This window comes from Diceros bicornis, chromosome 23 (genome assembly GCF_020826845.1).
Source record: "Diceros bicornis minor isolate mBicDic1 chromosome 23, mDicBic1.mat.cur, whole genome shotgun sequence".
NCBI lineage: Eukaryota > Metazoa > Chordata > Mammalia > Perissodactyla > Rhinocerotidae > Diceros > Diceros bicornis.
This window is the reverse complement of record NC_080762.1, coordinates 17,203,595-17,218,577: the sequence shown is the minus strand read 5'-3', so window position 1 is coordinate 17,218,577 and position 14,983 is coordinate 17,203,595. Positions and strand designations below refer to the sequence as shown.

At 37.5% G+C, this 14,983-nt stretch overlaps 1 protein-coding gene across 1 annotated transcript in view; it reads right to left on the bottom strand.

The window, feature by feature from the left end:
• Nucleotides 1-10,610: 10,610 nt before the first annotated feature.
• MAN1A1 (mannosidase alpha class 1A member 1) overlaps nucleotides 10,611-14,983 on the bottom strand; it is a 154,660-nt gene continuing 150,287 nt past the window's right edge. The window contains exons 11-12 of the mRNA XM_058566376.1: nucleotides 13,741-13,856; nucleotides 10,611-13,392 (exon numbers count right to left, since the gene is read on the bottom strand). Coding sequence (XP_058422359.1) covers nucleotides 13,266-13,392; nucleotides 13,741-13,856 — 243 coding nt within the window. The 3' untranslated portion in view covers nucleotides 10,611-13,265. The remainder of the gene's footprint in view (nucleotides 13,393-13,740; nucleotides 13,857-14,983) is intronic.

Sequence of the window (14,983 nt, the reverse complement as noted above, 5' to 3'; positions counted from 1 at the left end):
TTCGGGTGCGTACTATATGTAAGGCCCTCTGCATTCTGTGAAAAAACCACTTCTCTTCAGTACTCTGATAGGACTGTACCTTACTGTAACCCCAACTAAGGTCTTGCCAGAAGCAATTAAATTTTGACCTGAATTAGTAATTTTATTAATTACATTTTAAGCAAGCCAATTACTTGTTTGTTTAACTGGTTTCTTGTTATAAATTGATTATAGACCATTAACGTTCATTAATATACCAAATTAGATTTCACATCTCCTGCACCATAGACTGGAAATAACACCAGTTAATACTTTGCTAGGATCGGTTATGAAGGATGCCTGTCACAAACTCTCAGGTGTAATTCTGGAAGTAGATAACTACTCAAGAACCATTTGTGAGCTTGCTAATTCTTTTTTTTCCCCTGTGCCTTTAGTGGTAATATACAGTTCTGATATGGAGCCCTCAGGAGCATTGTCTAAACGAAATTCTTAGAGTTGGGAGGAAAATAACTTATGAAAGGGATAACTTTGTCCCAGCATAAGGATAGTGAGATTTTGCTTACTTTGGGGAAGGAGGGAGTAGGGAACGGGAGGAGCTGGGAAATGGAGAAACAGACTTCTGTCTGAGAGAAGAGTAGGGGGAGAAACAGCATTTCATTTCTGATTTTGAAAAATAGCATCTTAGCTCAGTAAAATCAAATCTGAACTAGCGCATTCATGCAAAATCTTTAATAAAGAAAGATCTCTCAATAAACACACATTTGTTGAATGCCTGAAAGAGTGGGTGCCATCTACTGATATAGATTGAACTCAGAAGGAAAAAGAACAAAACTTATATTCATTCTGTCAGTGTATTCGGGCTGCTATAACAGAATACCATAGTCTAGATGGCTTGTAAACAACAAACATCTATTTCTCACAGTTCTGGAGGCTGAGCCGTCCAAGATCAAGGCACTGGAAGATTCAGTGTCTTGGGCAGGTCCAACTCTTGGTTCATAGTATTTTTGCTGTGTTCTCATGTGGTGCAAGGGGTGAGGAAGCTCTGTGAGGGCTCTCTCATAAAGGCACTAACCCCATTCTTGAGGCTCCACCCTTATGACCTAATCACCTCCCCAAAGCCCCACCTCCTAATACCATCACATTGGGAATTAAGTTTCAACATACGAATTTTGGGGGGACACAAACATTCAGTCCACAGCACATACTCATCTATTAGATGCTTATTATATACTGTGAGCTAGAGTCAAGTATGAATAGGCATCATTGTAATATTTTTCTACAAAAAGAAACACATACTGTACATATTGTTTTCCAGCCAATCAATTTTGGACTGCAAAGTTTTTCCAATTTGTCACCTAGTACTGAAAATTTGTTTTGACTAATCTCCTAAATTGGATATTTTGGTTGTTTCAACTTTTACAAATAACAGACTAGCAACATCTTTGCTAAGTAAATTAGCAAAGATGAAGAAAGCTCCACTCCCAATTCTGGAAAAAATGAAAAAAAGAAAAACTTAAATTCTGGACCCACAAAGTGTTGCAAAACCACCCCATTCTACAACAAAATGATCAAACTTGGCAACAGTGACTGGGGATATTAATTTTTGACCAAATTATAGTGCGGACCAAACTTATATTTGTCCGATTTATAAAGTTAAATTGCTTTCCACAGGTTGTTTTGGTCTAAATCACTAGTAGAGAGAGATAGACTGGCAACGAATAATTGCAATACAATGTAAGAGGTACACCCATTTAGCCTCATGCAAAGTGCTAACAGCACAAGAAGGAGGAAGACAGGGAAAGGTTCAGCGGTGACTTTGGAATTGGGCTAGAAGAGTAGGCATTGCCATCTAAACCCAGTGAGGAATGCAGAACAAAATGCTCTAAAATATCTTTTCTTTTTTTTTTTTTTTGTGAGGGAGATCAGCCCTGAGCTAACATCCGTGCTAATCCTCCTCTTTCTGCTGAGAAAGGCTGGCTCCAAGCTAACACCCACTGCCAATCCTCCTCCTTTTTTTCCCCCCGCAAAGCCCCAGTAGATAGTTGTAGGTCATAGTTGCACATCCTTCCAGTTGCTGTATGTGGGACGCGGCCTCAGCATGGCCAGAGAAGCGGTGCGTCGGTGCATGCCTGGGATCTGATCCCGGGCCGCCAGCAGCGGAGCGTGTGCACCCTACCGCTAAGCCGGCCCTAAAATATCTTTTCTTTAAGTAATTTTTTTTTAATCACCAGATTCCATGATGGTGAGTATTACTAAACTAATAGAGTCAGTGCCTTAAAAAAAAAATCTAAGTTCTCTCTCTTGCGTGATCATTTAGCTTTCATCATTTTTATGCTCCACTAAGTAGGATATAAAACTAGGCTGATGCATTTGGGTTGGCAGATAAAGGCTTAGGTAAGTGCTACTATCAGTCATGTGAAAATTTGGAGTTAAGATCACTTGTGATCCGAAGCAGGACGGCCAGAGTTTAATCACTGACATCTAAAACAGTCATTTTGATGGCCATGTCTTCTGCAGGTTTTATTTTCGGTCTGTCTGTCCTTCTATTCTCTGAGAACAAGCACTTCATGAACTCACAGAGTTCCTTCTCTGAAGTTTATTCTTCCACTGAAAGCACTTAAACTTTTTGGAACTTTAATGAATGGGCGAATGTAGCTTCCCTAGCAAGTTCATTCCTGAGATACAAAGGCTTAAAAGTATGTCCAATATTTTTGCTGGGTAGCGCCGGGAGGACTCGTAGGTCATTGCAATCAAGGCTCTCAATCTGTTAGTGTCCAGCAGCTCGTAGTCTTCATTGTTTTTTCAATGAAGAGCTCTCAGGCTAAGCAGAGGTTCCAAATGGTGAGACTAGCTATAGCCACTTCTGCTAGACATTTACCTGTTTTCTCTCACGTCTGTTTCCTGAACTTCCTCAGCTTGGCTCTGCATCTCAGGGAGTTACATTTCCCAGAACCCTTTGCCCTATTTTCCTGGTAGTCTTAACCAATGGGAGGCATTGGTAGAAGATTGGAAGGTAGGAGAGAGGGAGAAGTAAGGGTATTTCTCCCATTCATTGTGCCTCCAGTGGTGTCTCTAGTAGTTGCTGAATCACCTTCAGGATTCTAGTTTCTGTTGGACTAATCCTTCCCTCTGTGGTCTCAGTTTCTGCTGGTAAATCCTCTGTTCTAGATCTAGCATGAGCCCTGCCCATTTCTCGTCTCTGGTCACATCATCCTCCAACCTTGTGTCTTTCCAGCTCCTACCCCAGATAGTGGCCTCCTGCAGATGCTAATTTCTGAATTGCCGTCAGAATCCACCATCCCCTTTGGCTTCTCAGCTCTCCTATCACCTATGTAACTAATTCCCTGTGTTAAATTTCTTCTTTTTGAAACAGAGTGGTTTCTGTTTTCCTGGCTGATACACCACTTGTAATAATTACAAAGATAATGACCATAAAAGAACAATGGAGGAATTCTCATTTTAAACTAATCTCTTCACAGTGTGATGCCTGCTCCTGAGGGTTCTATCTAGGAATCTGGGTATTTTCACCAACAGAATCACAAAAAAGGAAGGTTTCCCTAGCCCCTTTTGAGATGTGGGGCACATCAGTAGTTTAACAGAAGGTCTCAGGGCAGTTCCCATTGTGTACTGGGGCGCCGCCAAGTGACCTCTGCCCCGGAAAGTAGTAATTGGCACTTGGTCTTGGATTTCCATCTCAGGAGGAAAAATACAATCTTATTGCCAAATGGATTTTTTTTCCTGCTTCTAGGTTTTTATGGAAATATCATGGGCAAAATTGTAACATATATTTGCAGAGTAGGGGAGGGGTACGTATGTCTCATTTTTCCATTTACACCCTTTACTCCAAAATAGGATAAAACATTTATTTTAGAGAATATTCCAGCTTCATTTTAAGCAGAATATCCTCTACAGTTAATCAATAGATAAAGACTCTGGAGAAGTCTTTGCTCCTGCCTGGACGTGCTGAAACTCCTATTTAAAGAATAAGCTGTGTACATGAGCCAAGAATGCTTTTTGGTTTGGCAATCTTTATCTGATCTTTGGGAGGGGTTAAAAGCCCAGATACACCATGTGGAAATTTTAAAACTTCTCCTTAATGGAATCATCATTGTATGAAGGAGACCAAAGGAAGAAAACAATCTATCCTACACTTTTTTAAAGCAGCAAAATAAATCCAAGATCTTGTTAAAATTCATTATATTTATTTGCCTTTTAATCATGGTTTTGACATACTATATGGTTTTTATCCAGTGTTTCAAGAAATTCTGTATATTGATTTATAATAGTGACAAAAGTCACTTTCAGATTTTCAGGGACAGATTAATCTAAGATCCTTGGTTTTTCTCCCTCTCTGTTATTTGCTCATTTATATCAGCACCGCCCCTATAAGTTACAGACAAGATAAGGTGGATGCGGGTGAAATTCAAATCAGTCATTTTTGTCACCTGTTAGAATGGTTGAAGAAAGGCAATTTGGGAAAAGGAAGCTGAACTTACTAGAAAAAATAGAATAATATAATTGTTCACGGATCTGCTTTAGTCCTAGACTCCTTTGTCCTATTGCTAGGGAGGATTACAAAAGCCCTGCCGTTACTGCAGAGGACTTCTTTATCATTTACATCACTGACAGTGTCCCTCAAGTGTTTCCCTGACCAGAAGCAGCCAGCTCCAGACGTGTGGGCACGCAGGTGAGCAGCTTTTATCTATGATGGCTAAAACAAACAAACAACCCCTCATTCCCAGCAAAAACAAAATAAACAAACAAGTCACACCCTAGCAGCATTGAGAGTATCTGATGAATCTGTTGATCTTACCGACAGCATGTAGTCCAGAGGCAACTAAAATGGAGAAATACAGCTTGGACTCCTGTGGGTTTTCCCTGAGACAATTGATATATTTCGAACATACTAACAGAGGAGAAAACTGTCCTATTTTTGGTGAGTTTGCTTTTGCAAGTACAGTGAGGAAAATTTTCTCATGACAGCTTATAATTAGGCATCTCACAGCTAAGATAAACAGTAGATTATCCACTAAAAATAGAATCTGTATTCAACTTTGCAGATAGAAGTACCACTTTGAGTGAGGAGGGCTTAGCAGGGGCCGTGTTCTGCTGCAGACAAACTTACGATGAAAATTACGTTTATATTTTTTTGAACAAAAGTCTGAGACTTTTTCTCCGTTTCTTACCAATGCGTTCACTCTTTAGCAAATGCTCTCTGAGTGCCTCCTGTGTGCGGGATGGAAGGGTGCTACTGGGTTGAAAACAAAGAGATGCCAGGTGCCATATTAAGTCCTGTATTTCTATTAATGAACAAGCCATGGCACTTTCCTTTTTAAATTTTATTTTTTTGTTCATATTTGTGTTTTTTTTAGTCTTTAGCTCTATGAAAACAAGAAGTAAGTCTAACTTGCTCCATACTGAATCCCTAGGACCTAGGATAGCGTCTGGAATATTCTTGGTGCTTAATAAGTATTTGTGGAATGAATGAATGAGGGAAAACACACTATAGAGTGATGCGTGTGAACAGGAGTTTGCACAAAGTTCTTTGGAGTCCCAGAAGAAGCAAGAACAAATCGGGGGAAGAGAGAGACAGCCAGGTCACAGACATGTAAATGGACTTAAAGGAGGAGGAGACATTTTCCAAGAAGAGCGCAAGACAAACTGGGCGGCCATTTCAGGCAGAGTACAGAGAAGCGAAGGTCAGAGAGAGTGTGGCACACTCGGGCAGGGAGGCGACTTTGTTACACAGAATCTGGGGGCAGAACTGCAAGTCTCTTGAGCAGCTAACAGTCTTACGTTCTTGTAGGGGGAGAATCAGGGGAAAAGGGAAGTGTTATTCTCACATAATCTGTGTCTTCAATGCTGTTGAAACGAAGGCTTTTCGTTTTTTCTTTGGGGTGGGAGGACAGGTAAATGAACTCTCAATCAAAATCACTTTATGCATTTTTCTTTGGATGTGATTAAAGTGACTACAAATGATTTTCAAGCATGTAAGCTGATTTTGGAAGCAATACTAGCTCTTTCTGAAGTCCTTCCAGCAGTCCCTCCTAGTTCATAAAATGGATTTTGTTGGCTTCCAAAGCTACTCCGGGGTGAAAACAAAACTACAATTTAAAAGGAGTTCTTATTTGGAGTTACTGTTTTATTTTCACTGGATTATTTGAATACATCAATGACACAATTGATAATAGTATTTCTACCAGTGCAAGGCATGCCAGTTGATCCCTATTTCTTTTCTTCTACAATTGCTAAAAGAAAATCCCTTCTTCAACTAAAAAAATAAATGGAAAAGTCTTGAACTAGTGCATGATATAGGTGTGAAGAAAGAGCTGGATATTTCTGTCTTCTTGTGTCAGAAAATAAGTGCTCAACTCTGACCTTGGAAGATAGCAATAACAGGTGCATGAAGCAGTCTGATTGAAGGACGGCATCCAAAAAAGCCTAGGGTGGTTGGAAACAGCAGACAAAATAACAGCAAATGTCTTGTCACAACAAACCAAGCTGGAGGCTTCCCAAGGTGGAGGAGAGATGATTCTCTCATAGGATGTAAGAGCTAGAAATAGGGGCTGGGATTCACGGACTGAAGGCATAATCCTGCCAGTTGCAGAGCTATGAACTTTTACATCTAGTAGCTATTTTCATCCTCAGGGAAGTAAGTATTACTCCCATTTTATGGATGAGGAAACTAAGGTTTTGATGTCCTGTAATTTGGGTGTGATGGTCTCTGGTCCATGGATGGAAAATTCCTGGCTGTGTACTGCTGTTTCCTGCCCCAGCACCCACAGCAGACACCCCTCAAGGCATAGCCAAGCTGCTCCATCTGGGCTGATCGCTCCTTCTCTCATTTTACAGATGAGGAAACTGAGATGGGAAGACTTTAAGGGCTTGTTCCAAATCACACAGGAAGTCAATCACAGAGCTGGGTTTGGAAATCAGTTGTCTTGATTCCTAGCGAAATCTGCTTCCTGTTGGCCCAACTGCACTTACTTTCTACCCCTTCTCTACTGCATCACATAAAGAAGAGACTAGAAGGATTTTATTATAAAGGTGGCATTTAAAATGTATACAATTTTGCAGCTCCTGGCTAAGACTATGTAAGTCACGAAGTTGTCAATTTGGCACTAGCAAGATAGAAGAAGAGTGTGAATAGCAGTGAAATGGCCTTCTGGGTTATTTAACCAGTGATGTTCAAGTGTTGCATTGAATGGCAGAGTGGTGAGGAGGTTTTGCACAAAGAAGGAAGAGACTTTGTTCTCCTTCTGTCACTTACTAAATAGAGGCCTTGGGTCACAACAAGCCAAAGTGGTCATGTCCATGAAATGGAACCCATAGCACTGGGCCCACCTTGGGAAGTTGATATGGTGGTCTTCCATCCCGGTTCTAGGAGGTGATTCTATGCTGTGTGTTTCTCCTTTCCACAAAGAACTCCAAAAGAGTCAGAAAATCAGGAACAAAGTCCCCAAAGATTTTGCGAATGAGAGTCATTCACTTGCTTTTCCTAGGAGAGTTAAAAAACAAAATAAAACAAAACAAAAAACTCCCAGGTGCCAGTCATTTTCGAAAACGCTATTTGAAAAGCAGTACATTTTATGGCCCTGTCTGCAGAATTATGAATTAATATGTGCTCATAGCCTGTGGCCAAAATATCCTAGTATGTGGAAAAGTTTATTAAAAAGCTGTACATCTATCACTGTTTTCTAAGCTTTCATGGTAATTTGCATTCACTGGGGAATTAAATGGATCTGTGACACAAATTTGCTTTAATTTATTCAGTAAGTAATGGCATGTTTTAAGGGGATTCAAAGTGATCACAATAATGGTAAGGTAGCAATCTTTGATGATTAGCATTGCAATGAATGTAAAAACACAGGGGATGCGGGATGGAAATGAAGGTGCTTTCCAGAGGTCATTTCCAAGAACATCTTATATATTTACAGGACACACGGCCAAACTAGGAATTCTGTGTAGTTCATGCAAGTGACAGTCATGTTAGAACTCAACAAGAACGGAGGAAACAATTGAGAACTGACTTTAAAAGCAGCAATGCAGAGAAGAAAGCAAATGAAACACTCGCTGAATAAAAACAGGGGTGACTAAAGTCAACACCTCTGAGATTCCCTCAATAAGAAAGAATTATGTTTAAAAATCCAATATGAATCTGTTTCTAAAAGATTTAGGTGTGTGGCTTATTGTTCAGAAATGCTTTTGTAGAAGGATGAATTTACATTTCCAAATTATGTTTTAAGTTGTTGTGCTTAAACTTTGAAGTAGAAACAAAAATACAGAGAAAAGTCCATAGGCTTGTCATGACTTGCTAATTAATTCATTATTTCTTCCGCTATCTTGGGACTTCTGCCTACCTGTAACTCAAAATTGTGGTTCTCGACTTTAGCATGCATAGGAATAACAAAAAGTGCTAGTTAAACATGGAAATTCCAGGGTCCCACGACAATTTTGATGTGCTAAATTTAAGAATACACTCTGGAATCTGTTTTAACAAGACTTACAACAGGTTCTGATAGAGGTGAACTGTAGGGCCACACTGTGAAAAATATAGCCTTAGACCAACTTCCAAGGGTGAACTCTGAATTTATACCTTTATTTTGGAGTGGCTGGTTGGATATAACATATGCTCTCATATATTGTTCTTTTTTATTAGCATAAATCTTACCAAACCCGTGTCTTGCAGCACAGAGCCAGGATAGAAAATGTGACCTTGGGAAAATCCCTGTTTCCTTATATTTAAAGTAAGAGAGTTGAACTAAATGCTGTCCAGACTCCTATATAGTTCTAATACTTTATATGCATATCTGATGCATGGCAAATACTTCTTAAAGATTATGACTCATGTATTGGCTAGTATGGATGGAATGAGCCAGCAAAAAACAGAGATCAGTCTTTGGGCCATTAAATCAGTTAAAAAGATTAAATAAGATTCCCCTCCCCACCCTCACATTTCAGCCACAATCTAGGGATCTGGAATGGCCATTAGATAAAGGAACTCTGTGTTTAAATGAAAGAAAATTTATCTTATTTTCCTAAAATCCTAAGCAATCGTCTGCATATAATTATCAGAAATTAGATGTATTGATCGCCAAGCTGCCATCTCTGTGTGGATGGTTGACGATTAGTATAAATAAAAATCATACTTAGAATCCTTTTCCATAATTCTGTCACCAACAGAGTAAACACAACTGACATCATCTGTGTTATAAATAGTTTAATTGAAAAAGTTCCCATTTGACTAACTCTATGTTAAGCGAAAAACCAATTCATTTGCCTGATGGTGTTCAAATAGGTTTTTATATGAGACAGAGACTGTAAGATTAAGTCATAGAAAACAATAGTAGGCTATTTAAATAGTAACACTGAAAAAACTACATCAGAGAAGTCATGACTTAACAGTTTTTTTGGCGTGTATTTTACACAGGTCTTTACGTGGTATCTTAAAATTTATAAGTGGTTTAAAAAAATCTGTTGGTTGAGAGTTGATTTCAGTCACAACACAAATTTACTCGCTATTTATTTAAAATGACTATAGGTATTAATAAAAAAAATTGTCCATTCTTATAATTATTTATTTAAAACAACAGCATGTTATGTAATGCTGGTACTTAATATTTAAAAAAAGAAAGATTGGCAACAGATGTTAGCTCAGGGCGAATCTTCCTCAGCAAAAAAAAACACAAAAAACCAAAACTGCTTATTAAGACACTTGCAAACAGCTGTAGCAAAGCCTAAGAATATAAGGGGGCGTCTCATTCAAGCATTCATTGTTCACCAAACATTCATCGTGTGCTACCCAGTGGAGAGGCTGCTCTAGGCACTGGAGCTGGGGGTGGGGGAGGGGAGGCCAAGTAAAGTAACTTGCCGTTCTGGTGGGGCTTCACTGCTAAGGGGTTAGACAGACAATAAACAAACAAGGAAAGTAGAAAATAAAGTAAGGAACAAACAGTTATGGGGAATTTTATATTGATTTTTCAAGGAAGCCACTCTGATTAGGAGCCAGATGAGCAAAGACCTGAACCAAGGGAGGAATGAGCCATAAAAACATTGGGGAGAGAGAGTTCCAGGCAGAGAGAACAGCAACCAAAATGTCTGAAATATTCTAAAAAGTACAACATGAATTTGAAAACCCTACGCTTTTTCAAAAATACTGGCGGCTCTTCTGTAGCTAAAGTTCTCTCTTTTCTACTAAGCCTCTGTGACCACTCAAATCCTAGCAACCTCCTGCTCCCCTGAACTTCTACAGCAGAACTGAACTTGTCATTTAACACAACTAAATGCTGTATTGTTTTGTTTCGGGGTGAGACTGATCTCTTTGATTGGTTTGTAAATTTAAGAATGAGCATCATAGTTTATACCATTTCTGACATCAACTCCCCACCTCTACCCTACATGCCCTGGTGTTGGACATGTTAGATTCTTAATAAAGGTATTTGATTAACCAAAGGCTGTGTATGCAAAATTACTTGCAATTTAAAGTTTTTAATGGGAAATGTTTCCTTGTCAAGATTCTCTGGGTGTGGTGTGGAATTACTATCAGGATCTAATATTTCCATTTGCAACTGTACAAGCTCACCCCACATACACAAAAGCTTACTTAAAAGGAGAAAAACATAACGAATGAGGAGATATATTAAAAGGCTTTATTCACAATAGAGAAATTTTACAAATATAGTTTTAAAAATTATGTGTCAATCTATTATGTTTCTTATAACATTAGAGATTTATATAAAGTTGGAAATGACAGAATGGATTTATGTACAAATCAAAAACAATCAATGGAAGGGACGGCTAATACACATGAAGGAGTCATGACAAACATCACTGAGTTCTGTAAATTGCCATACAACTTATGTATGTAATATTAATTGCACAAAGCATACCCAAAACATATGCACAAACACAAAATTAAGTGCTGTTTTAATTATTCACCTTTCAGGATGTGAATACATATGTAAACTTAACTGCACAGTTTTGCAGCAAATGAATGAAAGACAGTGTCTACCTAAGGACTTCAGTCGTTTAAAATAATTAACACAAAATATAACTTTAATTAAATAACATCACCATAATATTAATATCTTATCTTGTTTACATTTTTGGTGTTTTGGGACTTATGTTTAACAATCCAAGTTCTAGAACTGAAAAAACTTTGCTCTTGCCAGTGGCAGAGCAACATGTAGTACAATTCTTTTGCTTATTTATACCAGAATACAAAAGGTACATTATACTGCAGTGTGTACACACAACCTGATTTTAATATCCGATCTGCTGCAGAAATACATATCAGCTTTGTATTCTTTCAAAGCAAACTGAAAAGCAGAGAAAATAAATTAATTTAAATTGCTAGTCCAAGGACATTCATGCACAAATTATAATCTAAATACATAAGGCCCAATTCTGGCAATAATCTTTTATATTTTGCCTTTAAGTCCCGGGAAAAAAGGACTCTCACTATCCATTCATTTCATAAGGTGAGCTAAAGATAGGAGTGGAAGAAGTTATTCTGGGTCACAGAAACACTTTAACATGGCAATAATGATGCACTAAAGGATCTTTTTCATTTACTAATTTTATTAATTTATTTTTCGACATAAAGCAACGTACAATATTGAAAAAAGAGCAGGTCACACAAGGTGGTCTTTTCAGACAAAGGAAATCTTTTGAAACACTTTCAAAAGCTGAAACAGCAAAAACAATTAAGTCTATGGAGATCTGAGAAAATAACTGTCCTAAAATACATTAGGTTGAACCATACAAAATTGCTTATATTGAACAGTTTTAAACTACAAATGCAGCAATTTCATATGCTTCGGCCTAATCCATGGGGTCACACTGATCTATCTGATTACTGTAGGCTGACAATGAAGGGGGTTAAGGTCTTTGTACTCAGTATATGCATCATCATATTAGCCCTTTCATGGGAATATATTTAAAATACGAACCAATATGATAAGAAAACATAAGGTGTCACCAAATCTATTCTTGGGAAAACCACTCATATCTCAAAACAATGCTTTGAAGAATCATATAATTATTTTGATCCACTACAGGATTGTGGGGGATGGGGAATGTCCATTCTTATATATTGCTTCTAAGCTGGGATCTCTATGTTGAATTTAACCAGATGAAATATAATATAATCTTATTTGGCCTAAAAGTTTATTAGATTTTCCTCAACTGAGCATGAATAGATACATTAGCAAAGCTTCTTTCAGAGTTATATCTTGCTTTCATAAACTGAAATGAAATAATTTACTACATTTGAGAAAGGGCCCTTTTCAAATCTGAAAAATCTGAACCAAATGTAATGCTTTCTTTTTTTCAAGAGAAAAAAATTAAAGATGAAATGCAAACCAAAAAACCATATGAAATACTCACCCTCTCTTTAGGGAGACCAATTTCTTCATATATTTAGTTAAAAGCAAAAGCTAACCCACTAAAAGTTATACTATTTCCCTTTAAAAAATGTAATTCAGTAATAGCAGAGCTCTGCAGAATTTGAAAGCTCACCTCGCTCTGTGGTAGAGAATGGAAAAAATAATTAACCAGTACATGATCCAGAAGTGATACAGGGCATTTAAAGTAACATTTGAGAACAAATTCACAAATTAGGAAACACTAATGTAATTAACCAACAAAAATATACTGTGGTTCCAATGAAATGAGGTCAACATGTGACGATCCTTTTGGGATGACATTCTAATTTGAATTATAATGTGAGTGAAGTATTTTAGAAGACATTCTATCAAATAATGATAGACCCGCATAAGGAGGCTGTCACAGTTATAAGATCTGTCTCTGGTGGATAGACAAACCAGATTAACATGAAATTGAAAAGGAAAAAGCTATTTTAATATTTAATTTATTATTATGGCTTTTTGCAACATGGCAAAACATTACAGCTTAAAGCAGACATTATCTCCTCATAGAAGAGGAAAAAGTTTTGCAGTCAAATCAAAATTGTAATTAAGAGGTCATTGGTATACCATTTATTCAGTTTAATAAAAATGATACTACACCTTCGTGAACTCCAGAGAATACTTAAAAAAAAAGCAAAACAACTTGTGATCCACTGATTGAATAATAAAAGATATGATAAGGAATTTAGGTCTGTCTATGCCTATGATAGTAAACATGAAAGACTGCAAAACAATTTTAGAACTTAGAATAATCACAGACCTATTAATAAAAATTCATCATGTGCCTGAATACCAGAAAAGGAATTATTAAGGTATGCAGTGAAGGGAATGGAACAGAGGAAAATATAAAATGTCTCTTTATTTTTCATTGACTTCATCTTCTTTTTTATTCTTAGATAGCACAGGGAGAAGATGTGCCTCGGTATTGAAGATCCAATGTTCCAAAGGAAGCAGATCATCATCAGAAAATATTAAGTACAAATACCTGGAGAGAGAGACATGAGTACATGAGGACCGAAAGACCACGTCAGGTAGCGAAACCAGAAGACACCACAAACACTGTATCATGTCTCCATTCATCTCACGGAGAACCATGGACAACAGTCAATCATAGCCAACCTTGGGGGGATATACTCATTCATGTGGAGTAAAGAAGCTACTCTGGGCTTGGTATTGTGTATGAAACCCATACAGAGCAGCTCCAAGTCATCAAACTTGTATGCATTCGGAAGCAGTCATACTTGGTATTATCTGAATGTGTTCATGATAAAGACATCTACAAAGATCTGACTGGGTACCTCAGCCACACACTTTTAGAATAATTTTTACTTACTTTAGCATCTCTGCCAGGAAGAAACTTTGCTGCACATCATCGTAACTGTCATGTCTGAGGTAAACATCCCTTAGGCCCGAATAGCCTCCGTTCACTCTGCAGTGATTTTCCAGGGCCTACATTACAAAGAAGAGGGAAAAAAAAAAAGGTCATACTTCAGTAAACTGATTGTCACTAATTTTATTATTAGATTCAAATTCAAATAAAGATTCAAATTGAATATGAGAGATTGTAACAGTTTTAGGTAAAAATTTAAAAAACCATAAAATGTCAATGCAAATAAAGTGAAAAATTAAAGGACATATGAACACTATTATCTCACCTAATTGGAAACACTTCTACATTTAGCTTTGGAATAATTTTTCAGTGATTTTTACCATTTCCTCCCATGGTCTAGAGCAGGGTTCGTCAAACTGTGAGCCACAGGGTAAATCCAGTCTGCTGTTTGTTCTTGTAAATAAAGTGTTACAGAACCACAGCCATGCTCACTTGTTTACAGATTGTTTGTGGCTGTTTTTTCTCTATGATGGCTGAGTTGAGTGGTTGCATATGGCCCCCAAGCCTAATTCTCTCTAGCCCTTATAGAAAAAGCTTGCTGACCCCTGGTTTTGAGAGATTGTTAATGTCAATTGGGATTATAAACCACTGGTTGAGAAAGTGCACTGGACCAAAATCAGCTGCTGCTATAATCAGAACACCTTCTTTCTTAAAAATTGATTGTGGAGTACTAATTAGTGATACTGGTGACAGATATAAAAGAAGAAAATGGAAAGCAGGGAGAAAAATGTGGCTGATATCTATTTCTAAAATACATTTTTCTTTTCTTTAGTCTGGGATGGAAGAAGATGGGATGAATCCACTGGTAATAATCTAGAGAGGAATGATCCTACATTCCTGTAGGATAGTCTGACTATAAAGATTTTTGGAAAAGATAAGGGTTAGGCAGTGTGGGAATGCAAATTTGGGTAACAACCTAAAATAACTTGCCTTCCACATTGTCAGCTGCCACTAAGTTGACCGCTCGTTGTATTTTGAAATTACATTGGCTGCTTTGCTAGTTACCAGGCATATTCATCTCCAAGAAAGTTATTTTCTACTTACCATATTCCACTAATCCTATAAACTGTATGGTCAATAAAAATTTCCATTGTAAAAAAATTGCCATCAGAAATCTGGTTCTAATCCATAGAACGGACAAAAATAATAGTTTAAAACTAAAACCTCTAATATTTATAATGAAATC